We start from the raw sequence: 26,620 nt of genomic DNA, 5'->3' as shown, positions 1-26,620 counted from the left end.
CACCCTCCCCCTAGTTCTGGCCAGGAGGCTTCTCACCCTGTTTAAATTGTTACAAAGTTCAGCTAGAGTTTTCCTTCTCCCTGAGGAGTTTCACCCCTGCTCCTCTGGCCACCCTCCTGTTGGATCCCTGTGGTGCCAGGCAGGAATTGGTTGCCTGGGGACCCAGCAAGCTCCCAGGGCCTTTCTGCTGCTTCCTCTATGTCTGTATTTTGCTCATCTCTCTAACTTGACTCTGCTCTAGGTAAAGTCGGAAACTTCTCTCAGAAATAGACCTTTAGCTTCTCCAGTTGGGGTGTGTGTTCAGAAGAGGAGGGTCTCCCTTTCCCACTTCTGCAGTTTTTTGTGGCACTCACAGTATTTGGGGTGTCTCCCAGGTCCTGCAGAAGTAGTCTGCTTCCTTCAGAGGGTCTGTAGGTCCTCTCAGGATTGCTGGTTTGTTCTTGCAGTTGATCTGCAGCTAAAATTCACAATGCAAGCCTCTGCATGCTATATAGTCCTGCCTCCCATCCACCATGACGCCCTGAATCCCCTCACATCATCTTTCAAAAATGATACAATAATATTGTTTCTTGTAGCTTTAAATCTCAAAAATATAAAAAACAGAGGATGGGTTCGCTCAATGCCAACAATATGGAAAGCATTTTTTCAGAGGTTATGTAAGAACATAAGAGGTAAGAAACAAAATGATTATGCCATGTGTAAAACTAGAAAGCTGGGATTGGCCCAGATCTCAGGGGCAGCTGTGAAAAAAAACAAAAGATGCTAGTCAAATGCAAAGAGAAAATCACTAGTTCTGGGGAGACTTTAAGTACAGGAATGTCACACAAAAATTAAGCAAAAGACCTATTTACCTTTGTTAAAATTCAAGGTAAATAGATCTCCAACATGCAGAAGATCCTGAGTATAACAAACAAACTGTTAGTTTTTGTATGCTTGGTGGTGGTGGTGGTTTTGGTTGCAAGTGTGGGGGTCAAAGGAGTGCTCACCTTGGCCCTCTGAAGTTTTATTGAAAAACCAAATCACAAAAGACATTAATGGGAGAAAAGGCATACAAATTTATTTAGCATGTATATATGAGAGCCTTCAGACCCAAAGGCACAGGAGAAATTGTTCATTTTTATGCTTAAGTTCACCGGACTATGGACAGCCACACAGAAATACAAGTGGATAAGAAAGGTATGATCTAATGCTAACACCGAGTTGGGAAAACCCAACAAGGCCTGTCTGTCTAGATTCTTCTTGGCCTCACTGTGTTGTACTCCTTCCCTCCAGGTATAGGGCAGGACCCTCTCTGGAATGGGGGTCTTACGACCTACAGTTAAACAAGCAGGTCAGAGAATTTCTCTATGGCCAGTTTTTACTCAGAAAAGGAGAGGAGCAAGTTAGAATAATATTTTTAGGTTTTATGGCTAGCTTTAGGGGAAAAGGGTTCTGGTTTCTATGACTGCCTTGGGGAAGAGAAATTCTCACTTTTATGGTGAGCCTCAGGGAAGAATGAGACTGACAGACCAGAGGGGAGAAAAGGTCAGAGAAAAAACTTGGATTTCTGATGTCTTCATTTAGAGACGTTGCTGTTTGAGCCCCAATATAAGCTCAAGGTCTTACTCTAACTAGTTCTGGCTAAAAAAGAATTCAACAGTTTACATAAAGGGAAGCTGAGAGATTAACAATTCTCAAGTATCAATGAGACCAATGCTGACTCTTCAGGGCTTTGTCTTACCTTCCAGCTCTCACATGCTTTTCTGAGTGTGGGCTTCCTTCTCACGAAAGCTCTCCCTACCTGGTAGAAGAGAGGGCCACTGGCAATATGTATACGAATAAGACATAATCTGTATTCTTGTTTTCATTTAATAAAAATTAAGTCCATTTCCAGAGAATTCTATCTCTATTTCCTTTACTTAAACAACTATTCCTATTTCTTTTTTTTTGGCCTATTTTCATTCTCTTTCCACATGTGACCATTGTAGTAAATTCCAGAGTATACAGACTTTTTTACCTCTTCACTTTATGTGAGTTTATTTGCACTCGCCCAATAATATAATCTTTGTATTTTTACATAGCTGCCCAGTTGCCCATTGATTCAACCTACATTTTTAAAGCACAGTTTTTATTTGGAAATTCTGTGTTAGCTTATGGTGAAAGAGCTCAAATCCTGAACAGGGTATCCTGCATTATCATCACAGGAAAAGGAAGTGCTAGGTCACCTAGAAACCTGCCCTTGGTTTGCTTCAGAGCACTTCTCTGTTGACTTCTAGAACATTTACTGATAACCTACTATATGACATTAGGTACTGTGCTAGGTGCTTGATAGATATATGGATAGATAGATTCATATATATGTATATACCCATATATATAAATAAATATATATATATCCATTTCTTTTGCCTAAAATTTAAAATTCACATCTTGACATAATTTCAGATATGTCAACCAAAAGCCCACCATGATGCCTGAACAGTAGAAAGAAGAGTTTTAATAGTGATACCAGTTTGCAGACTGAGAAAGGACAGTCTTTGGTGTATACCGAAGGTGCTCTCTTCAAAGAGTGAAAAGGCAGGTTGGTTTTATGCCTCACAGGATCTGTATTACACAATAGAGTCACACATGTTCAGCAGGTTTAGGGGAAAAGCTATACATATTTATGAGGGGAGTTGAGTCCCATACAATGGGCAAACATGTATGTAACATATATCTCATGTTCACTTTGGGGAGGGGTTTTAGCATTAGAATTAGGTGTAATTGGCTCTTTACCTCAAAGGTAAACTACGAACACAAAGACACTTTGTACGCAGTCTCTATAAACTGGCTGAAGTTTAAGGTCTGCAGTTGCTTATTAGGAAAGAATGTTTGTAAAGCAGATTCTCTGTCCAATCAGCATTGCAGTGGTCTGGGTAGCAAATCAGAGTTAGGAGGGGTCTGATAATTTTCCTGGTAGCTCCTATTATTAGGGAGTTTAGCAAGAGAGAAGGTTTTTTTTATTTTTTGAGGCGGAGTCTCGCTCTGTTGCCCAGGCTGGAGTGCAGTGGCGCGATCTTGGCTCACTGCAAGTTCCGCCTCCCGGGTTCACGCCATTCTCCTGCCTCAGCCTCCCCAGCAGCTGGGACTACAGGCGCCCACCACCGCGCCCGGCTAGTTTTTTGTATTTTTAGTAGAGACAGGGTTTCACTGTGGTCTGAATCGCCTGACCTTGTGATCCGCCCACCTCGGCCTCCCAAAGTGCTGGGATTACAGGCGTGAGCCACCGCGCCCGGCCAGGTTTTTTTTTTTTTTTGTAGCCATAGGGATTTAGGAAGTTGCCATGCCAGCCAAGCTCTGAACCCTCAACCTGTAGGTAACTTTTGTTTCCTTAACCTTAGGGTCTATCTTAGTTGATAAAGGGGCATCTATTTTGGTCGGTCAGATCACAGATCTTTGTTGCTGTAACCATACAAAAAATGCCACATGTCCTTTACATTCTCAAATTCCTCAAACATTAACATTTTATTATCATTTTCTCTTTGAGCATTTCAGACATGATGTTCCATTATTTTTAAACACCTCGTCTTATATTTCCTAAAAACAAAGATATTCTTTTACATAACCATTGAATAATGATCAAAATCGGTAATTAACATTAATGCAAAAGTATTGTCTAATCTATAGATTATATACACATCCTTTTGCCAGTGGTCCCGAAATAATGTCTATTATAACAAAACAAAGTCTGGATTAGATGTTGTATTCAATTTTTATTTCACTTGGAACAATTCCCCAGTTTATCCATCATGATATTGACATTTTTTAAGAGTACAGACTATAAATTTTGTGCAATGTGCCTCGATGTGTGTTTATTAGATGTCTCCTCATGATTACGTTCAAGATATGCCTTTTGGTAGGAATATCAAAGAAGTGACATTGTCTTCTTCTCAATGCATCATTTCAAGAGGCACATACTGCCAATTTATTCCATGTCCCTTTTTGAAAAGTGCTTAGCATCTAGGATTGGCGACAGTCTCACAGAGCAATACCTGTGACATAGTCCGATTAGTACAATAAAAGAGGTGTACAAGTTTGTCCAGCATCTCTTATTCCTTCCTCATATTCTCTTGGCTCACCTTTTTGCTCCACACATTACTGCTGCTGCCAACTATGCTCTGACATCGTGTTGCCTCAAGTGCACGGAGCATCTCTTGCTTTTTGTAGTGAGGCTCCTCTGCCACCACCACATGGAATGCCTGCAGAAGCCCATCCAGCTATTTTGGCACATGCACAGACAGGAAGAGTGAAGGAGTGGACATTTCCTGGGGCAATCTTCTACCACTGAAGGGTAGAACCTGTGAATCAATAACCTCTTCCGTGTCAGACAATTCTGACAATTCTGAAGCCCACTCTATGCAGTTTTTCAAAGGGCCCCCAGCAGGACCACGCTCCAGTTTCCCATAGTAGTGACCAGCTCAGTAACACACCATTTGGATTTGCTTTCTTCCCTTCCATTTACCATTTTCCCCCAGGTCCCCACTCCTGTACCCTGGAATCTCTTTCCAAAGTAAGCCCATTGTATGCAAGCCCTTCTCTCAGACTCTACGTTTTGGGGGAACCTAAGACATTTGATATAAGGAGTAGACCTAGAAAGTAGACCTCTTGTCCCCAGGAAGGAATTCTGGAACTGAATTACTCACCGATCAGACTCCTCCACTGCTGGTGGAAAGAGTGTGCGGTGTGAACCCCTTACCTGAATCAGCATCACCAAGACTTTCACTGGTGGATGACTGGGATGAGGTATAGGTGGAAAGTCAAGCATTTTCTTATGGAATAGGGATGGTCTATGAACGATTTGAAGGCAATGGTAATCATAAGACGTGTGGATTGGCTCACTTTTGTTAAGGGCTCATTAAGATCGCCCGCCACCCCCTAACCTTTTGTAAGTGACAGGTTCAAGTTACCAACTTCCAAGGCAGGCCATGAAATACAGAAAGTCTCTAAGGTAGTATTTAAAGAGATGCTTGTCTTCTGTATCCCTAGAGCAAACTGCTGATTATGAGACCCAGGATTGACCTTTAAGGTAACATAGCTACAAAGGAAATGCACTCCCTGGACAAGTCTTCTATGCCAAAGGCAAGGTCCTGGTAGGGAAAGAATGGAATCCTGAGACCTGTAGTGGTAGGATTTAGGTGGACAAGCCTGAGAAATTTCCACTCCCAGATTCTTCTGAACTCCGTTTTGGAAAAAGTAGCTCCTTCTGCTTTGCTGGAGCAGAACAGCCTCTCCTTGTGTGGAGACCCTGCAAATACTTCAGATGAGGAACTAGTGTATACCTAAACAAGGAATGGTAAACCTGGCTAATATTTACCTGAAGGAAAAGGGGATACAAGCATGGGAGTAGGTCTTGAAAGTGTTAGGCCAGGGAGGGGAGAATATAAAGGTGGACAGGAGAGAACATATTGACTCTGGAAAACACTTGGAGTTTCATGATATGGCAAGGACACATGGAACTGGACCTAATATACTGCTGGGATGGTTCCCTGAAGCCTGGACAGGATGAGGGCCTATAGCAAATTGAGAGAGAGATTCTAGAAGTACCTTGACTGTCTAGAGAAAGGTGTCAGAAGGATCCAGGAGGTTAGAATGTTAGAGTAAATTTGTAATATATGATCTGAGAACCCACCATGTGACCAAATATTCCTTCTAAGTGTTCAGAGGACATACCCATCTCCGGGGAAGTAAGAAATACACTGGTGAGGGTGCCATTGGCATCCGTGGGAAGTTCCGTGGTGGCCATCCACTGTAGTTGACAATAAGAGATGATATTATGGAACTGGACTCCCTAATATCAACTGGGTTGATAAGAATCCAAAATAGCAAAGGCCAGATGGTAGTGCTTGAGTGACAGAAGGAAACAGTATATAATTATAATAATGGGCTGCAAGTCCAGAGTGGCAACCAGAATGCCTTCACCCACAGGGCTCTGTGATAGTGACTAATAAGACAATAGTGTTTCTTGGGGCAAGTTAAATGAGCATCAACTAGCGTATTACTTGACCTGTACACATGAAAAGAAAACACCGACAGCTGGTGAGCAGAAGGCTGATGTCAGCTGTCTCATTGGAAAATTGCAGCCCCTCAGCCAGTTTACAGACTAAGGGACTTCTCAGAACCAGAGCCCATCACCTGAAAGGAAAGCGGAGTAAAGGCCCTGCAATAATAGCACAAAGTATATTCACTACATATTTCCCCATTCATTCCACAAAAGGACACACATCCACGCTATGGTTTGCATGTTTGTCCCCTCCAAACCTCTTGTTGAAATTTGATCACCAATGTTGGAGATAGGGCCTATTTGGAAGGTGTTTGGGTCATGTGGATGGATCCTTCATGAATACATTAATGTCGTCCCTCAGGGATGAGTGAGTTACCACTCCATTAATTCCTGCCAGAGCTGGGTTTTAAAAAGAGCCTGGCACATCTTCCCTTTTCCTTGCTTTCTCTCTCTCCATGTGATCTCTGAACATACAGGCTTCCCTTCCCTTCCCACCACGAGTTGAAGCTTCAGGCCCTCACCATATGCAGATGCTGGTACCATGTTTCTTGTACAGTCTGTAGAACTGTGAGCCAAATAAATCTCTTTTCTTCATAAATTACCCAGCCCTCAGGTATTACTTTACAGCAACACAGACTAAGACAACCCATTTATGGAGAAACTATATATATTCGTCTGTTGTTACACTGCTATAAAGAAATGCCTGAGACTGGGTAATTTATAAATGAAAGAGGTTTAATTGACTTGCACTTCCTCATGGCTGGGGAGGCCTCAAGAAACCTACAATCATGGAGGAAGGTGAAGGGGAAGCAGACACCTTCTTCACAAGGCAGCAGGAGGGAGACAGAGAATGCAGGAAAAACTACCATTTATAAAACCATCTGATCTCATAAGAATTCACTCACGATTATGAGAACATCACAGGGAAAACCACCCCCGTGAGCCAATCACCTCCGACATGATCCCTCCCTCGACACCTGGTGATTACAATCTGGATTACAATTCAAGATGAGATTTGGGTGGCGACACAGAGCCAAACCATATCACTGTATGTTGAAAAAAAAAGGGGGGGCTGGGCATGGTGACTCACACTTATAATTCCAGCACTTTAATAGACTGAGGCAGGAGGATTGCTTAAACCCAGTGGTTTGAGACCAGCCTGGACAACATGGCAAAAACACATCTTTACAAAAAATACAAAAATTAGTTGAGTCTGGTGGTGCATGCCTGTGGTCCCAGCTACTTGGGAGGCTAGAGGGGAGGATTGACTGACCTGGGTAGGTAGAGGTTGTGGTGGGTAAGCTGTGATCATGCCGCTGCACTCCAGCCTGGGAGACAGTGAGACCCTGTCTCAAACAAAAAAAAAAAAAAAAGAAAAAAAAAGGTAAAGAAAAGAAAAGTAAAGGGAACCATTCAGACATTTCGAGGCTGGTTGCATAATAGGTTCTGAGCTAATGTTAATACCAGGAAGCTAGAAACATGCTTCCAAGTGGAGTGGGCACAGAGAACAGATGGTCCAGGTTCATTTCACTATGGTCTAACAGAGTCACAGACACATCCTCTGCTTATATGCCTAGTTTCCCAAGTGAACAATTGGAATGCTTATATTAACAACTGGAAGAACCCTCACCTTGGTTTCCTGACGTGTAGTGAGAGTTGTTATGATAGGAACAACCAGGGTAAGTCCCTGAAACTGCACACTCTCACTGGCTAAGACAGTGAATTAGAAGGAATACAACTTCCTGAGAGGAAATACAAAGATTAGCGTCACCTTCCAAGACTCAATGGATGTGGACATGTTGGTTCAATTTGCCTATTTAGCCTGTTTGGCCAGTGCAAAAACCAGATCCATCATAGGAAATAATGGTGGACTATTGTAAGCTTTATCTAAAAATAGCCCCAATCATAGGTGCTATGTGGGGTGTTGTATATTTACTAGAACGTGACAACAGTATTTGGTGCCTGACATGTGGTTATTGCTCTAGTGAATAGGTTTCTCTCAATCCCTATGAATAAAAAGGAGCAAATTAAGTTACTTTTTGGCCGGGCATGGTGGCTCACACCTGTAATCCCAGCACTTCGGGAGGCTGAGGCGGGCAGATCACAAGGTCTGGAGATTGAGACCACCCTGGCCAACACGGTGAAACCTCGTGTCTACTACAAATACAAAAAATTAGCCGGGTGTGGTGGCGGGCGTCTGTAGTTCCAGCTCCTCGGGAAGCTGAGGTAGCAGAATGGCGTGAACGTGGGAGGCAGAGCTTACAGTGAGCCGAGATTGCACCACAGCAGTCCAGCCTGGACGACAGAGCGAGACTCCGTCTCAAAAAAAAAAAAAAAAAGAAGTTGTCTTTTATGCGGGAAGAAGAGCAGCACACACTCACTGCTTGCTGCAGGACTATGTTAACTTTCTTGCTCTGCATCACAATATACATTGTCCATAGGTCACTGATCAGTTTGGCATTCTGCAGAATATTGTGCTATACTGATGACATCGTGCCAATGGACATGGCTAGTCAGTGAGTAGCAACGTGTTTTCATACCCAGTGGTATCACAAATGAGAAAATGCAACAGCCCTTATCCAATAATGCCAAAGAAACTAAAGGTACCAGCCCCTCCAGGATGAAGAGCTGGGCAATCCACTAGGCAAACAACCTAGGTCAAGTTGTGGTGGAAAAGAGAGAGGATGAGTATCAATTATGAAAACAATTACATCAGGAACTGTTGCTTGTTCCTCCAACACTTTTGTATAATATCTTCCATAGGTATTGCTGTCAGTTACCACCTTGACGGCTCTGTACCAGACTACATATGATGAAGATTCCTAGCAGATCTGAGAAATACACAATATGGGGTATATCAGACATATTTTGCCCATTTCATACCCATAGCTACCAGTTGAGCCAGGATGACATCTGATAGTTGCACTAGGTATCTTTTGCTTTCTACCCTGAGGCTTCTCTGCTGTGCAAACACGGGAGTATGAGGGAGCAAACACTTCCTGGTGCAACTGCATATCAGTAGAGGATAAGATTATCCCTTCTTCTGTGTCTCAGCAAACAATTCTGAATTTTGGCTCCTCAGAAGCTCTCCAGCAGGCCCAAGTCCCCACTGCCTAAAAAGGTAACCAGCTAAATAATGCACCTCTGTATCGGTTTTCTTGTTGCGGTTTACTCCTGGTCTCCCACCCCCAACTCTTGTTCTCTGGTGTTACCTCTCAAAATAAATGAAAGAGAGAGCACCCTTGTTTAGGTTCTTTTTAGGCAACCCAAGCCAAGACAACAAAGTAAGATAGCCCCAAATGTGCTCCTATAAGGTTTTTCAAAGAAAGTAACACTTGAGTTAGGTCTTAAAGTTTCACCTAAGAAATTGTCCAGGTGGACAAGAAGAAAGGGTGTTCCAAGTAGAAATAACAGCATGGACAAAGGCAATGTAGCAGGAAAAGTCTTCATAAACTCAGGGAATTTCAAGTGTTTCACAATGGAAGGAGCGATAGAGTCAGGTACTTGCGGTGGCAGGGGATGTTGGAAATGTAAACAAGAGTGAGATACAGAAGATTTTATGTGGCATGCCAACTGGGGCTTCTTTTTGTAAACAACAAGGAAACGATTAAGTTAATCCCTTTACCAAACCTTCTGCCTAACCTGAAGCAATGTGAAAACGAGCTCACTTTCCAACATTGATGCATGAGTTGCTGTTACCTATGAACATTCATTTAAAGATGAAGCTGTTCTCAGAGAGCTGATTGAAATTTCTTGAGAAAATGTGTGGTAACATGAGACAGACATTGTTGACTACCTATCCAAATCCATTTCTTCTCCCCCTTTCCAGCCTTGCTAGGGAAAGCCCCAGTTTTGTTTGTGCTTACTGACTACATAGTCTTGTGTTTAAGGGAGTCTTGTGTTCAAGGGAGAGGCTCCTTGGCCTCAGGTGATCATCTAAGCCAGAGGTTGGCAAACTTTTCCTGTAAAGGACCAGAGAGTAAATATCTTAGGCTTTGTGGGCCCTACGGCCTCTGTTCCAACTACTGAATTCTGCTGTTGTAGTGTAAAAACATTCTTTAAGAATACCTAAACTTTCTTCATAGATATCGAACTTTGAATTTCATGTAATTTTCTTACATCACAAAGTAGTCTTCCTTTTATTGTTTACCAACCCTTTAAGAATGTAAAACTCATAGCTCACAGGCCATACAAAAACAGGCAATGGATCAGATTTTACCCGTAAGCCATCGTTTGCCAACCCTTCATGTAAGTTAATCAGGGTGGTTTCATTTCCTTTGACCAAAGATTGGTTTTAGCATGGACATGTAATTAAGTCCTGACAAATGTGATCTGCAGATGTTCCTTAGTTCAAAAAAGAGGCCCATGGGAAGGAACAGTCCTTTTATTGCCTGTGGATATGGCTGTGTGATGCATAATGCCCAGAGCTGCTGCAGCCATCCTGAGGACATGCGGTTTCTCACCTTTAGCTGAGAATAGCAGAACAGAGGAAGGAATCTGACTGAATCTCCATGACATTACTGAGCTGTTGAATTAGCCTGCAGCATACTTGGATCTTTATGATATTATGAAACTGTTGAATTAAACCTGACTCTAAGCTTCTTTTTGTGAGAAATAATAAAGGCCTTTATTATGCAGGCCACTTTATTTAACAGTTACTTAAAGCCCAAAATATTCTGACTGAGATAAAAGGACCCAGGAGAATACTAGGTAAGCCATTAAATAGAATAAAATAGAAGTATAAGTGCTGCCATGGAAAGATACCTAAGATGGATGGGCGTGGTGGCTCATGTCTGTAATCCCAGCACTTTGCGAGGTGGAGGTGAAAGGATCACCTGAGTCCAGGAGTTTGAGACCAGCCTGGCCAACATGGCAAAACCCTATCTCTACTAAAAATACACAAATTAGCTGGGCATGGTGGCGCACACCTGTAGTCCCAGCTACTCAGGAGGTCAAGGCTGCAGTAAGCCATGATTATGTTATTGCACACCAGCCTGAGCAACAGAGCAAGACTCTGTCATCAAAAAAATAAAAAAAAGAAAAGTCTATCTAAGACAAATTCTTAAGTGAAAAAAGCAAGGTGTGGAACAGTTCACAAAGTTAACGTATCATGTTTTATGGATATATATGCATATATCTTAAGATTTTGGAAAAACTATGATTAATCATGATAAATTTTTGGAAGTGTTGGAATGAGTGGGGAGGAAAATAGTTTTATTTTAATTATCTGTCTTATCTTATTTTTTTTTAATGTTAATGTATGTGCAGTTATTGCTTCTGGAATTAAAAAACTGATTTAAAAAATCAAAGAAATGAAAAAAATGTTAACTTTCTAGATAGGCAGGTATGTTGAATAGGATTCTGTGGGAATATGACAATATGGCAACTCATTGCTGATGGCCTAAAATGGAAAAAGGCCCTAAATTCAGATAAATGATTTCACTTTTATTAGTGAAATATCTTTAGCCATGCCATCTTCTCTCTGAGTGAAGCTTAGAAGGTTAAAACTTAGAATAGAAAAGTAAGGAATACCAGATACTGCAACTACAGCAGTTTAGTTCCTCTTATCTCCCTGAGACACAGAATTTTTAATGGACTGCCTTTGGGTGTTAGTACCATGCCTCGTCTCATTTACCATGTGCATTAATGATTTAGAAGTCGGAGAAAGGGTTTTTACTGATGGAAGTGCTTTCTAAGCTTTCACCAGTAAGACTTCACCTGTCTGGGAATGATTTAGGTAAGGAAGACAAATAGCCTGTTAAGAGAATTGAGAAAAATAAAAGAAGACCTATAGTAGGAGGGATTCAGGATAAAAATCAGGAAGAAATTTCCGATCATAAAAACTGTCACAGAACAAAGCAGAGGTTAATTGCAGAGACTGTGGTCTTTCATTACGACAGTTTAAAGGAAATTATTATCTATCTAGGATGATATTATTACTTTTATTAGAATTATATAGATGAAAGAGACTTTGGGCCAGGTGCAGTCGCTCACGCCTATAATCTCAGCACTTTGGGAGGCTGAGGCAGTGGATCACCTGAGGTCAGGAGTTCAAGACCAGCCTGGCCAATGTGGTGAAACCCCCTCTCTACTAAAAATACAAAAAATAGCTGGACGTGGTTGCAGGTGTCTGTAATCCCAGCTACTAGGGAGGCTGAGGCAGGAGAATGGCTTGAACCTAGGAGGTGGAGGTTGCAGTGGGCTGAGATCGTGCCATTGCACTCAAAAAAACTAACAAAAGTTGAATTTGAGATTAATTTCAGAGACTAAAATGAGGAAAAATCATGTAATGAATGAAGTAACCAATTATAGAAGGAATACACCTCAACAATGAGGGGCAGATGAATTAAGGGGACTCTCAGGTTCAGTGACTTGGAAATATTCTCTAGAGCACCTGATTCTAGCAGCATATCAAAAGCTAAGCAGTTGTGGAGGAAAACGCACATGTTTGGGGGATTACTGAGATGTCCAAGGGGCTAACTACATCACAGACATTTTCTACCTTAATATCTGTTTAAAAAAAAAATCAAGAAAATTTACCAATTCAAAAACCAACAAATGAAGGGGGCATACCCTTAAGTTAAAAAGTGAAACATAAAAAACAGGCACACAAAGACATACTATGAAACAGAGCAGAAGAGAATGAATGGGTTACATCCTGACTCTGCCCTCTCATCCATTTACCCACTTCAAGCTGTACTGATAAACATACCAATTCTGAGATTCACATGAATATCCCCAAATTTGTAGGTAAGCAAACTCAATGGGTCTTCGTACATGTTCCGTTTTCTCACTTTACATTGCTAGAAGTGGCTGAGAGAAAGGCAGATGACATGGGGAAGGTGAACTATGGGACTGACTCTCATGAAAGTGAAGCCTCTAGGGATACTCATTAAGATGTGGGAACTGATGTCTGCCGATATTCCCCTATGCGAATAAGATATAATTCTCACCTAGATAGAGTGAACAACAACTCAGCAAAGAGAGCAGGATCCAGGTTTTCTAAGGCAGCCTGTGTCTTGCTTGTCTCAGTCAAACTTATTTCTTCTGCACCCTTTTTCTTGAGGTACATAAAAGTAAAGAGAAGATGAAATACTTTGTCCTCAAACAGAAACTAACAATGAAAACCAAAATGGGCTCAGATATGGAGGGAAGAAAGTTAAAAAGTCCCCCACACAGTATCACAACCAATGAAATGGCTATCAGAGCTATTTAAGCCTGAGCAAGATGAAAATAAATAGCATGGCAACTATGTAAGCACAGATAACTTATGTAACTTTCCTTAGGTCATAGAATTAAGATGACAGCGCACGGAGGTAGTGTGTCTGCCCTGAGAAGTCTGGATAGAAAAATATTTTGACTTACTAAACTGTCTCCTACATAAGATAAATCAGCTGAGCCAACTACAGTTAGAATTCCAACTCTAAGTTTGATTCCAAGGTGTAAATAAGCCAATGAGTGGAGCCCCTGGTTCCTGATGAAATAACCTTAGGACGTAAAACAGTCAGGATACATCCCTACAATGATGGACCAGGATCCTGGAGGAAAGGGTCAGGGACAGCTGGGCTGGGGAAGATTCTGAAAGTGGTCTGATAAAAGTCTAGGCCTACAATAGTTACTGTACATCTATACTGTACTAATGAAGTCCTGATAAAAAAAAGTTTACTTGTATTTATTTATTTTGAGATGGAGTCTCCCTCTGTTGCCCAGGCTGAAGTGCAGTGGTGCCATCTCAGCTCACTGCAACCTCTGCCTCCTGGGTTCAAGCAATTCTTCTGCCTCAGCTTCAAGAGTAGATGGAACTACAGGTGTGTACCAGCACGCCCAGCTAATTTTTGTATTCTTAGTAGAGATGGGGTTTGACCATATTGGCCAGGCTGGTCTCGAACTCCTGACCTTGTGATCCACCCACCTCAGACTCCCAAAGTGCTGGGATTACAGGCATGAGCCACCGTGCCTGGCCAAAATTTACTCTTAATATCCTCCTCAACAGGAGTCTTGGCAGGGGTCCAGCATCGCTGAGTCAAGGCACTCAACACCGAAACTGTCGCCCTTTTCGTTCCTAAGGTAAGTGTATTTGAACGATAAAAGTGTCCTGGCCTAGAATCAAGGGTCAGAGGAAAGTAAACATTAGGTAGGTGGGGCCAGTTCCTTCCTATTCATAACAGCCAAATCAGTGGCCTTTATTCGTTTAAAGACAAAATACAACGAATGCCCAGTTTGTTCCCAATGTAGGTTTGGGTGAGTGATGTGTGGACATTAGTCCTGTAGTCCAGGGGTCATTCAGAAAAACATAAATGACCTTAAGTATATGTTAGCATAGAAGAGGCAAGCAGATAATAGGGAGAGGTGTCGAAAAGATGTGGAAGGTCATTGAGAGCATGTTTTGACTTTTTCACATTTTCCCCTAATTTATACACAAGGCTATAGCATAAAGCTTCTCTCAACTGCTTTAATTGCCTGATGGTAGCAATCTAAAAGGTCTATTTTTAATAAAAATTGATTTACTTCCTCTTACAGCTATGCATTAATTATAGCCAATTATAAGAATAGTTTCCTGACATTGTTGAATTGTCATAAAAAAGCTAGTAAATAGTGTATTTGACATTGGATCAGAGGGTTAATCTCAAAGCAACAAAAGTATGTCTTTCTGTCCAGTCATGACACATACTAGCATATATCAAATTCATGGCCTATTAGTTGTTGTCTACATATTTGATTTCAGGAATTGTTGATGCATCATTATTTGTTTGCAAACCACCTAATGTGAGATCCACCTAATGTGAACCCACGTATTAGAGATCCCATGTAGTCATTATGTTAACTCACTGTAAAGGGTTAACTCACCTACCTCTTAGGCTTCCTACGAAGATTAAATAAAATAATGTACATGAAGCACATGACTAGCCAGGAGTTTGAGACCAGCTTGGACAATGTGGCAAAAACCCATCTCTACGAAAATACAAAAAAACTTAGCCAGACATGGCTGCGCACACGTGTAATCCCAGCTACTTGGGAGGCTGAGGCACAAGAACAGTCGGAACCCCGGAGGTGGAGGTTACAGTGGGCCAATATCGTACCACTTCACTCCAGCCTGGGCAACAGAGCAAGAGTGTCTCAAAAAAAAGTGGATTTAACATTTTAAATGTTCTTAGATTTGAGCAACCTTTTTTGGATCATATATGCCTTTGAAACTCTAATGAAAGCTGCAGACTTTCTCCCTTGAAAAAATGTGCATACACATATAAGAAGGGCTTTCACTGATTGCTGTCTCAGTTGGGAGGAGGAGAGGGTCTTAAGCTTGTTCAGTCAAGCCTTTCTGATTTTCTCCTCTTACCTCACCAAGTATGGGTGCTCAGGAAGTTCCTTTGGGCTTACAGGTGCCCTGGAAAATTGCAGACGGTGCGAGTCAAATGGCAAGGAGTAAAACCTAGTGGCACTGCTGCCATGACCACACCTTAAGTTCCTAAGGAGTAGTAAAATGATGGAGTGCTGCTGCAAAAGAGAAATTTGCTCTCAAATACAGAATGAGGCAAGGCTCTTGGTGTTGAGAGGTCTCTGATTCATGAGGCTCCTGAGGAATCTCACTTTTGCGGGGGAACCTTCTTTTCTTCTCTGAGTGCATTTGCCATTTCCTGGAAGCAGGACGCATTCTCAGACAAGTTCACATCCAGCAATCCATACTCTTGCTCTCTTCCTATTTTAAAATATATACATTGTTGCTTCAAATAGTCATTATTTCTTAACACAAAATCCCATTATCTTCTATTTCATAAGGATATTGATGGTTCTTGAAGGCTGACCCCAAGTTATTAGCACTGATTCTCTTCACAAATGGGAACCGCTCTCTTCAAATTTCCTGGACAGAAGAAATTTTCACACACCTCCTCCTCCTCCCCCAACAAAAATATCAACAAAATAGGTCACACGTTACTTTTAAGGAAGCAAAGTTTAGAAATAAACCAGTTCTACTAAGTCAGGTTAAACATTTTGATCTTGCTAGATTCCTGTACACATATAACTTTGTAAATGATTTTGGAGGTTTCAGGTTTTACACACTATACTATATTGTTATATAACAAATAATTTCAAAATTTACATCTTAGAAAAATACTTATTTTCACATAGTTTTAGTGTGTCAGGAGACCAGGTGCCGTTTAAGTGGGTGGTCCTCGCTCAGAGTCTCTCATAAGCTCGTGGTTGAGAGGTCAGGTGGAGTTGCAGCCATCTAAAGGCTTGACTGGAGCTGGAGGATCCGCTTTTAAGGCAGCTCACTTTCATACCTGACAAGTAGTGTTGGTTCTTGGCAGGAGGTCTCAGTTCATTGCCAGGCAGACCTCTCCACAGGGCTGCTTGAATGTCTTCATGATATGGCAGCTGGCTTCCCCAACAGCTGCGGATCCAAGAGAGAACAAGGTAGAAACCATGATGCCTTTTATGCTCTGGACTCAAAAGTCACACACTATTTTCCCACAATATCTCATTGGTTCCACAGGTCAGCTCTACTCACGGTGGGAGGGTGCAAAGGCATGCGTACCAGGAGACAAGAGTCACTGGGGGCCTTCTTGGAAGTTGACTACCACATATGCTAAATTCTACATATTCTCTTTAATTCTCTGGTCTTGCTTTATCTATATCACTCTAAAAAATATGAGTGCAAAAAAACCTGTCCTTACTTCACTTAAAATAGGATTGTAGAGTACTGCCAGGTGTGACTTGTCAATATAGCAAACCCTGTGCCTCATTCCAGCTCTAAGTAGTCAGTATTTATTTAGTCCACAATTCAATGAAACACAGAAATTTGTGAAATGGCTTATAGGAAAATCTTATAATTAATTAACTTGGTTAGAATTCAAAGTATTATGATTATTTATTTAGTTGAGTCAAATAATGTGAGTGACAGTTTAAAAAGTATCTCTATGTTGTGGTTAGTGTTTCCAACATTTACACAGAACAAATGTTTAATAAATAATTGTTAAATTTTAGAACCAATAAGTGAATACAGGGCTGGGCACGGCGGCTCACGCCTGTAATCCCAACACTTTGGGAGGCCGAGGTGGGCAGATCGCCTGAGGTCAGGAGTTCGAGACCAGCCTGGCCAACATGGCGAAACCCCGTCTCCACCAAAAAAATACAAAAATTAGCTGGGCATGGTGACATGCGCCTGTAATCCCAGCTACTAGGGGAGGCTGAGGCAGGAGAATCGCTTGAACCCTGGAGGCGGAGGTTGCAGTGAGCCGAGATCGCGCCATTGTACTCCAGCCTGTGTAACAGGAACGAAACTCCATCTGGGGGAGTTTCCCGCTCTCCCGGCGCGGCCGCTGTCTCCGCTGCTGTGCGCCGCCTAGGTGTCTGAGCGATCCATGGGCAGCAGCAAGGGCCACGATGACAGATTACCGGGAGGAGCAGCGCAGGAGTCCATCTACCCTGACTCCTTCATAGTATTATCAGAAAATCCACCCAGCTTCACCATTACTGTGACATCTGAGGCTGGAGAAAATGATGAAACTGTCCAGACTACCCTCAAGTTTACATACAGTGAAAAATACCCAGATGAAGTTCCCCTTTATGAAGTATTCCCTCCGGAAAATCTAGAAGAGAATGATGTCTCAGACATTTTAAAATTACTAGCAGTACAGGCTGAAGAAAATCTTGGTATGGTGATGATCTTTACTCTAGTGACAGCTGTGCAAGAAACATTAAATGAAATAGTAGATCAGATAAAAACTAGAAGAGAAGAAGAAAAGAAAACAAGAAACAGAAGCAGAAAAGGCTGAAAAGCAATTATTCCATGGCATCCCAATTACAATAGAGAATTTCTTAAATCGGAAGGACGAGTTTGATAAAGAATTCTTGGAACTTAAAAAGAAAAGGATAAAAGAAGAACAAGCAAGAAAAAACAAATTAAGTGGGAAACAACTACTTGAACAGATCATAATCTTGACACATCTGATATCCAGTTCTTGGAGGATGCTGGAAACAATGTGGAGGTAGATAAGTCTTTGTTCCAAGAAATGGATGACTTGGAGCTGGAGGATGATGAGGATCATCCGGACTACAATCCTGCTGACCCAGAGAGTGACTCAGCTGACTAATGGACGTCCCCATCTGCAGAGAGGCTTAACTGCCACAGCATCTGTGGCTATGCTCAGAGGGTTTTGATTTTCCTTTCTTTTATTCTAAGAAAAATTATTTTCAGGAGAATATTCTTCTGATAGCTTTCATAATTGAACTAAACAAACTGACCTTAAAATTTCAAAAAAAAAAAAAAAAAAATCAGGTCGGGCACGGTGGCTCAAGCCTGTAATCCCAGCACTTTGGGAGGCCGAGGCGGGCGGATCACAAGGTCAGGAGATCGAGACCATCCTGGCTAACATGGTGAAACCCCGTCTCTACTAAAAAAATACAAAAAGCTAGCCGGGCGAGGTGGCGGGCGCCTGTAGTCCCAGCTACTCTGGAGGCTGAGGCAGGAGAATGGCGTAAACCCGGGAGGCGGAGCTTGCAGTGAGCCGAGATCTGGCCACTGCACTCCAGCCTGGGTGGCAGAGCGAGACTCCGTCTCAAAAAAAAAAAAAAAAAAAAAAAAAAAAAAAAAAAAAAAAAAAAATCAGTTTTGTTTCTACATACTAACAATGAACTATTTGAAAAGAAAAATTAAGAAAACAATCCCATTTATAATAGCATCAAAAAGAATAAAATACTCAGGAATAAATTTAACCAAGGAGGCAAAAGGCTTGTATGCTGAAAACTACAAATAATTGATGAAAGAAATGAAAGAAAACACAAATGGAAAGACATCCTGTGTTCATGGATTGGAAGAATTAATATTTAAAAAGTGTCTATCCTACTGAAAGTGATCTATAGATTCAATGCCATCCTATTCAGTGGTGTCTTTTATAGAAATAGAAAAAAAAATCCTGAAATTCATATGGGACCACAAAAGACCCTGAATAAACAAAACACTCTTGAGAAAGAACACAGAGACATCACACTTCCTGATTTTAAAATACATCTCAAACCTATAGTAATTAAAACAGTATGGAACTGGCATAAAAGCAGACATACAGGCCAATGGAACAGAATAAAGATCTTCAAAATAAACCCACACATATACTGTCAACTGGTCTTTGACAAGGATGCTAAGAGTACACAAAGGGGAAAGGACATTTTATTCAACAAATGGTGCTGGGAAAAGTGGATATCCATGTGCAAAAAGGATGACATTGGACCCTTATCTTGCACCATACAAAAAAAATCAACTTGAAATAGATTATGACTGAAATTTAAAATATAGAAGTGTAAAACTGTAAAACACTTAGAAGAAAACATAGGTGAAAACTGCATGACGTTGGGCTTGGCAACAATTTCTTGGATACTACAGCAAAAGCACAAGCAACAGAAGCAAAATTAGACAAGCAGAATTAAATTGAACTAAAAAGCTTCTGCACAGCAAAATAAACAGTCAGCAAAGTGAGGAGGCAATCTACACAATGGGAGAAAATATTTGTAAATCATATATATGACAAGGGATTAATATCCAAACTATTCAATGAACTCCTACAACTCAAGAACAAAAACTCTCAGATAATCCAATTAAAAATGGGAAAAGACTTAAGTAAAAATTTCTCCAAAGAAGAAATACAAATGACCAGGTATATGAAAAGATGCTCAACATGACTAATCATCAGGGAAATGCAAATCAAAACCACAGTGAGGTATCACTTCACACCTACTAGGATGGCTATTATGAAAAAAATAAAAATAAAAAACATAAGGGTTAGCAAGCATGTGGAAAAATTGGAACCCTTGTACACTGTAATGTAAAGTGGTTCAGCAGCTATGGAAAATGGTATGATGGGTCCTCAAAAAATTAAAAATAGAACTACCATAGGATCCAGTAATTCACTTCTGTTTATATATTCAAAAGAATTGAAATTGGGATCTCAAAGACATAAAACATTCTCATGTTCATTGCAGCATTATCATAATAGCCAATCTATTGTGGATGGAAACAATCTAAATGTCTATTGATGGATGAATGGATAAAATGTGGTATATACACACAATGGTATATTATCCAGCCTTTAAAAATAAGGAAATTCTGCCTTATGTGACAACATGGATGAACCCCGAGGACATTATGCTAAGTGAAACGAGCCACTCACTGAAGGCCAAAGGTGAGGTATTTAAAATAGTCAAACTGATAGAAACAGTAGAATGGTGGTTGCCAGGGGCAAGGGTAGGATATGGGGAGGTGCTGTTCAATGGGTATAAAGTTTCAGTTATATAAGACGAATAAGGTCCAGAAATCTGCTGCACACCATTGTGCCTATGGTTAACAATACTGTATTGTGCACTTAAAAATTTAAGAGAGATCGGCCTGGTGCGGTGGCTCACGCCTGTAATGCCAGCACTTTGGGAGGCCGAGGCGGGCGGATCATGAGGTCAGGAGATTGAGACCATCCTGGCTAACGGTGAAACCTCATCTCTACTAAAAATACAAAAAATTAGCCAGGCATGATGGCAGGCGCCTGTAGTCCCACCTACTCAGGAGGCTGAGGAGAATGGTGTGAACCTGGGAGGTGGAGCTGGCAGTGAGCCGAGATTGCACCACTGCACTCCAGCCTGGGTGACAGAGCAAGACTCCATCTCAAAAAAAAAAAAAAAAAAAAAAAAAAAAAAGAAAAAAATTTAAGAGAGATCTTGCATCAGATGTTCTCACCACAATAAAAAAAATTAAATGGACCAAGTAATAATCCATCGAGGACAATAACAACAGAAGAAACATGTGATAGAGGCAAGAGTAGTAAATGGGGATAATTCAGGAGGCTTCCAGATGATTCTGCTATCACCTAGTTTTATAACTTTAAGAGGGTTTCTTAAATTTCCCATCATATTCCTTTTTGTGAAATGACTAAATCTGGATAATCTCTAATGCTGTCTTTAGCTCCAGTAGTGTGTGAAGTTATATATGAAACTATATTTATACAACAATGCCCCATGCTTTTCAATCTGTTTGCTTCTAAATCCATTTCACAATTATTCTCTAACAAGGTCTATTTTCCTCTTTGAATTTTATTCTATTTTAGCCACTATTCTGCATTCCTCCATAATTTTATGCCATTCTTTTGCCAATTTATCCAATCAGTGTACTTTCTTAGCTATCTTTATAGTCCCCTGAATATATTGTCTCAATTTGAGCTATAGATAAGAACTCTACAGTTATCAAGATGGACTCTGATTATATCTAAAAAGTTTGCTTCAAGATTCAACTTCAACATGTTTTCCTAAGCATGCCTGCTTCTGCTCTTGATTTCTTTCTTCAGTTCTTCATTTAATAACTATTTATTTCAGTGTTCCAGCAGTAAGCAAGACAGACATGGACCCTGGTTAAGTTGTTCCAACTTTTCAGCTGCTTTTAGTATTTTCTCTTTGAACTCTCAGGAGTAAAAATGTCCACAGAGCCAGGCAGGTAATGAAAACGGGTAAAGCAGGCCATAGACCTGGTAGAGACTGAGCAAGAAAGTCGAGACGGCTTGTTTGCTAGATGAACTAGAACTTTAGATTTTAAAGTGAACTCTGATTTACTGATTTTTGCAAAGAAGGCTAAACATTTCTTTTATGAATATTCCACATCATATACCTGTACCAATATTCCTAATACATGGGTACCCACGAAACATTTTCTCCAGTTCTCCATGCCTAGTTTCTTTACACTCTCACTTCATTCAATGCTTTATTAATATTTATGCCACTTAACTTTTTCAGTCAGTGTCCTTTATTTACTCTAATCTTCTATTTCTAGTCAATGCAAGACATAAAGGTAAGGCGGGGCAAGATTAAAAATTGAGATTTTTGGCCGGGCGCAGTGGCTCACGCCTGTAATCCCAGCACTTTGGGAGGCTGAGGTGGGTGGATCACGAGGTCAGGAGTTCGAGACCAGCTTGACCAACATGGTGAAACCCCCTCTCTACTAAAAATACTAAAATTAGCAGGGCATGGTGGCGCGCCCATAATCCCAGTTACTCAGGAGGCTGAGGCAGGAGAATCGCTTGACCCCAGGAGGCGGAGGCTGCAGTGAGCTGAGATCGCACCACTGCACTCCAGCCTGGGCGACAGAGCAAGACTCTGTCTCAAAAAAAAAAAAAAAAAAAAAAAAAAAAAAGAGATTTTTGACTGGGTGCGGTGGCTCACGCCTGTAATCCTAACACTTTGGGAGCCCAAGGCGGGTGGATCACCTGAGGTCGGCAGTTTGAGACCAGCTGACCAACGTGGAGAAACTACTAAAATTACAAAATGAGCCGGGCATGGTGACGCATGCCTGTAATCCCAGCTACTTGGGACGCTGAGGCAGGAGAATCGCTTGAACCCGGGAGGTGGTGGTTGCAGTGGGCCAAGATTGCGCCATTGCACTCCAGCGTGGGCATGAGTGAAACTCGGTCTCAAAAAAAAAAAAAAAAAATTGAAATTTTTGAGTGAAAATGACTTACGTCCATGTTAACATATGACTGAAAACAATTCGGTGCTCCAAAAGCCGACCCTGAGTCTATCTAGCTGTAAACGATGACTCCTAGTTTGGGCCAGGACGAACAGAATAAAAACACGCTCGTACTGAAAAGAGAAAAAGTAGCTGTGCTGGGAGGACAGATACAGAAAAATCCAGCAGCAAAGTTAACTGAGAAACTTCTTTCTCCCACAGCCGTGCAGTAGCTATGACACGCCAAATCCACCCCTCTTTAAGTGACTGGTGCTCTCTTACTAGTTTGCTACTTTATTACTGAAGGTACCTAGTTACTAAAGTGCTGTATCCTCAAGACAGCATCCAATCCCTCGTAAACCCCAGCTTTTCCTCATCCCGCCACAGAAACGGCGTCCCATGCAGAACTGTTTCCGGCTCTTCTTAGACACTCCTCAGACTCCTTTGGCGGGAAACTAATCTTACAAAGGAGGCTTCCTCCTCCCTTTTCCAGTGGTATTTCAAGCTTCCTTTGGAGTGCCCTCCCTCCTGATTTACAAATTAACCTGATGTTATCAGAGTACAGGCTTTTTCCCGGTGGTTTCTGGCCTAACAGGAGACAGATTAGTAAGTACCAGGATCTGTAATAGGTCAACTTTCATGATCTCTGCTAAATTCTGAGCTGTTTAGACTTAACAATTTTTAACAGCTAAAAAGAAAGACAAATGCCTTCCAAAATTGTCCCATCAGCCCATTTACAGGGAGCACCTCCCCGATACTACCCTAAAATCCTTTAAAAAATGGCTTTAGTCATTTTATCTGCCTTGCATTTAAGCGAATTCAGTTTAAGTGGCTTCAGTTCTGAATTCCTGGATTATATCGAAATGTTGCAGATGGCGGTGTGTGGGCTTTTAGCTCGTAAATGTTTTGTGTGGTACTAATTCAAGACGATTGAGAGCAGGTTGGGATCATTTTTAAAAGGGTTCTAGGCAGGGTGTGGTGGCTCAAGCCTGTAATCCTAGCACTTTGCGAGGCCAAGGCGGGCGGATCGCTTGAGGTCAGGAGTTCGAGGCTAGCCTGGCCAACGTGGTGAAACACCGTCTCTACTGAAAATACAAAAATTAGCCGGGCGTGGTGGCGGGCGCCTATAATCCCAGGTACTCGGGAGGCTGAGGCAGGAGAATCGCTTGAACCCGGGAGGCGGAGGTTGCAGTCAGCTGAGATCGCGCCATTGCACTCTGGCCTGGGGGACAAGAGCAAAACTCCATCTCAAAAAAAAAAGGGGGGGTTCTCTAGGAGGAAGCCCTGAGTTGTATCCATGTTTTTCCGGGCGTCCCCCGGAGGCACAGGTTGCGAGTGACCTTTTCAAGTGTGGAGGAAAGGGGAGCTGCTTTTGTCTTCAGGAGTGATGCGGGTCTCAACTCAAGCCTGACGGCCCCAAACCTCCCTGGAGTTAGCTGATGGCTCTGCCCGAGTTGCTGAAGAGGGGTCCCGGGGGTCCCGGAGCGGAAGTGGGAGCGCGTGGGGTGGGCCTCCTCGACTGCCTGGGGCTCCAGACTTGTGCTGCGTGAGGCTCCGGAGCTCTGTTCTCGCTCCTGAGCCGCTGCTAGGTTTCCCAAGCGACTGTCTCAACCGCCCGGCTGCCTCCCCCGGGCAGTCAGCGCTGCACATCTGCCTCTGGCCGAGACCCGCCCCCGAGCCGCGGCGCCCACGCCCAGAGCCCTCCGCCGTCCCCAGCGCAGTGCAGCAGAGCGCGCTCCAGTCCGGGGCCGGGCCGCGCTTTCGCGCACGCGCGGAGAAACCCGCGCCCTCCGAGGGGGGAGGGGACAGAGGGGGCGTCACGGGGGCAGGAGAAAGAGGAGGAGGCCCGCGTCGCCTCCGGCGGGGCTCGCGCTCGCCCCGCGCTCGCCCTCCGCCTTGCCCGAGCCCCGGGAGGGTGAAACGCTCTCTCCCGGCATGCAGCGGGAAGAGGGATTTAACACCAAGATGGCGGACGGCCCGGATGAGTACGATACCGAAGCGGGCTGTGTGCCCCTTCTCCACCCAGAGGTGAGGAATGGTGCTGAGTGCATTCCTTGCCCTGCGGCCCTCCAGCCTTTCTTCCCCGGCCTCGCCGAGGGCGGCGGCCGACGTGTGTGGGGTAGTGGGATGTGCCGAAGTTAGGGAGGGTGGGGAGGCGAATCCAGGCCCGAGCGCGGCTGCGAGCGGATAACGGGGGAGGAGATAGCGGGGCGGGCCCGACCGGGGCGGGCTCTGGGACGCAGTCCCTGGCTGTGCCTGGAGGACAGAGGTGGGGGTGTTGATGGTTCTGCTATGTCGCCGCGCTGCGTTTGAGGGCAGAGGCGGAGGGGCCTGGTGCTGTTTTTTGAACCGCAGCTTATCCCCTAGTCTTGCTCCAAGCCTCTTGGGGCCAGGTGGAAGCGCGTCTGGTTTTGATTTCTTTTTCCTTAGCCAGGGTGAATGATGGTATCTATTGCTTCCCTTTAGCCCACTGTGAGGGGACAGTTTCATGGTCATAGTGATGTCCTTCCAGGTAATGCCGTGGGCAGCACCTCGGGCACCTTGTATCGGGCGTCCTTTTTTGAGCATTTGTTCTTAAGCGATTAAGAAGAGAGGTCAAAACTTTTGGGAATAGACCAACAGTCACATTAGCTTGTCAAAGTACCGTTTTTCTAGGAGCTAGGGGTGAACAGTGCAACACGTTTCCCATCACAACATGAGTGTCCTCCCATGTAAGTAAACAGTGCCTCGCTCCATAGTCAGTCACAGTCTGTGCTTGTTTACCTCCGAGTTTGTAGCTGAGCTAGTGCTAGTTAAGGCTTGGAGGCAGTTCTTGATGCATTCTGACTTTTAATGATCCACAGTGATGTGGGTATGGGGCAGCGGCACAGTTTCCTGAAGAACTCGGCTAGTTTTCATGAGGTTGAAGGATGACAGTCGTGTTGTAGGATGAACAAACATGGAAGTCTCTACCTGGTTACTTTGCAATAGAGTGATTCTGTTTTCTTCTGGATTTGGGTTTGTACCTTACCACTAGTTTTGTTAAAAAGTGAATAATGGCAACCATACATGTTAACACAACCACCCTCTCATTCGTCACTTTGGTTTATCAAAAGCACATGGGACAGTTCCTTCGGAATATATACCTGTGTCAGTCTCAGTAGAAAAGGCTACTCTGGGTTTCTGACAAACAGAACTGTACAGTAAGACTAAACATTTGTTTGACCAAAGTGGTAACATTTTCAGAACTGGCATTGTAGACATCTCTTTTGGTTCACTTAGGCCCTAACATACGTCAAGAAATAGACAAAGTAGTTTTCAGATGTTGCCTTGAAAATGTTGCTAAGTGATTTCTATACATCTCTTTCTGTGAAAGTATTTCAAACATTTATATGTTTATCCAGTGTATGTTTTTGAGACGGGGTTTCTCCCTGTCCCCCAGGCAAGAGTGCACTGACAGGATGACAACTCACTGTAGCCTCTACCTCCAGGGCTCAAGTGATCGTCCCACCTCAGCCTCCCAAGTAGCTGCGACCACAGGCTTGCACCACCATGCCCGGCTGATTTTTTTATTATTTGTAGAGGAAGAGGTCTCCCTGTGTTGTCTAGGCTGGTCTTGAACTCTTGAACTCAAGTGGTCCTCTCACCTTAGCTACTTAAAGTGCTGGGATTACAGGTATGAGCCACCATGCCTGGTCTATCTTATGTATTTTAGCATACTGTTCTTAATATACCTTTGCTTTGTAATATAGTACTGTTGTTCGCTACTTTAAGAATAATTTTAACTGGCAACAAATCCAGATTATTTGATGTAGTAGAAGGCCAATGTAGGCTTGAAATTTAGATATCAATCTTCAGGTTGCCATTCGATAGATAGGATATTACTAGAAAGTCAACCTCCTCATAGACAGTGCGAATTGGCATACGTAATATATACTGTTCTTTTTACCCAAGAAGCACGAGGTCTGATTATTTTAATACTTTGTATGGACCTTAAGTGTGTACTACATGGCTGAGGTCTTTCTGCATTTTCTGTGGTTAGTGTGTGCACCTGGTGCAGACCTGGGGTAGTTCTGCTGCCTCCTAGCAGTGTGTTCTTGGGCCAGCTATTAATAAATCTCTGAGTTCTAGTTTCATCATTTATA

The 26,620-nt window shown here is 42.7% G+C and overlaps 1 protein-coding gene and 1 pseudogene across 1 annotated transcript in view; both read left to right on the top strand.

The window, feature by feature from the left end:
* Positions 1-17,404: 17,404 nt before the first annotated feature.
* On the top strand, positions 17,405-18,114 carry LOC104661830 (annotated as a pseudogene).
* Positions 18,115-24,318: 6,204 nt separating this feature from the next.
* ZDHHC17 (zinc finger DHHC-type containing 17) overlaps positions 24,319-26,620 on the top strand; it is an 86,355-nt gene continuing 84,053 nt past the window's right edge. Inside the window, 1 exon segment of the mRNA XM_010362625.2 lies at positions 24,319-24,524. Within this exon segment, the coding sequence (XP_010360927.1) occupies positions 24,432-24,524 (93 nt within the window). The 5' untranslated portion in view covers positions 24,319-24,431.

Source organism: Rhinopithecus roxellana, chromosome 10, assembly GCF_007565055.1.
Source record: "Rhinopithecus roxellana isolate Shanxi Qingling chromosome 10, ASM756505v1, whole genome shotgun sequence".
NCBI classification, from domain to species: Eukaryota; Metazoa; Chordata; class Mammalia; order Primates; family Cercopithecidae; genus Rhinopithecus; species Rhinopithecus roxellana.
The sequence above is the reverse complement of the archived record's forward strand: the minus strand, read 5'-3'. Positions and strand labels throughout refer to the sequence as shown.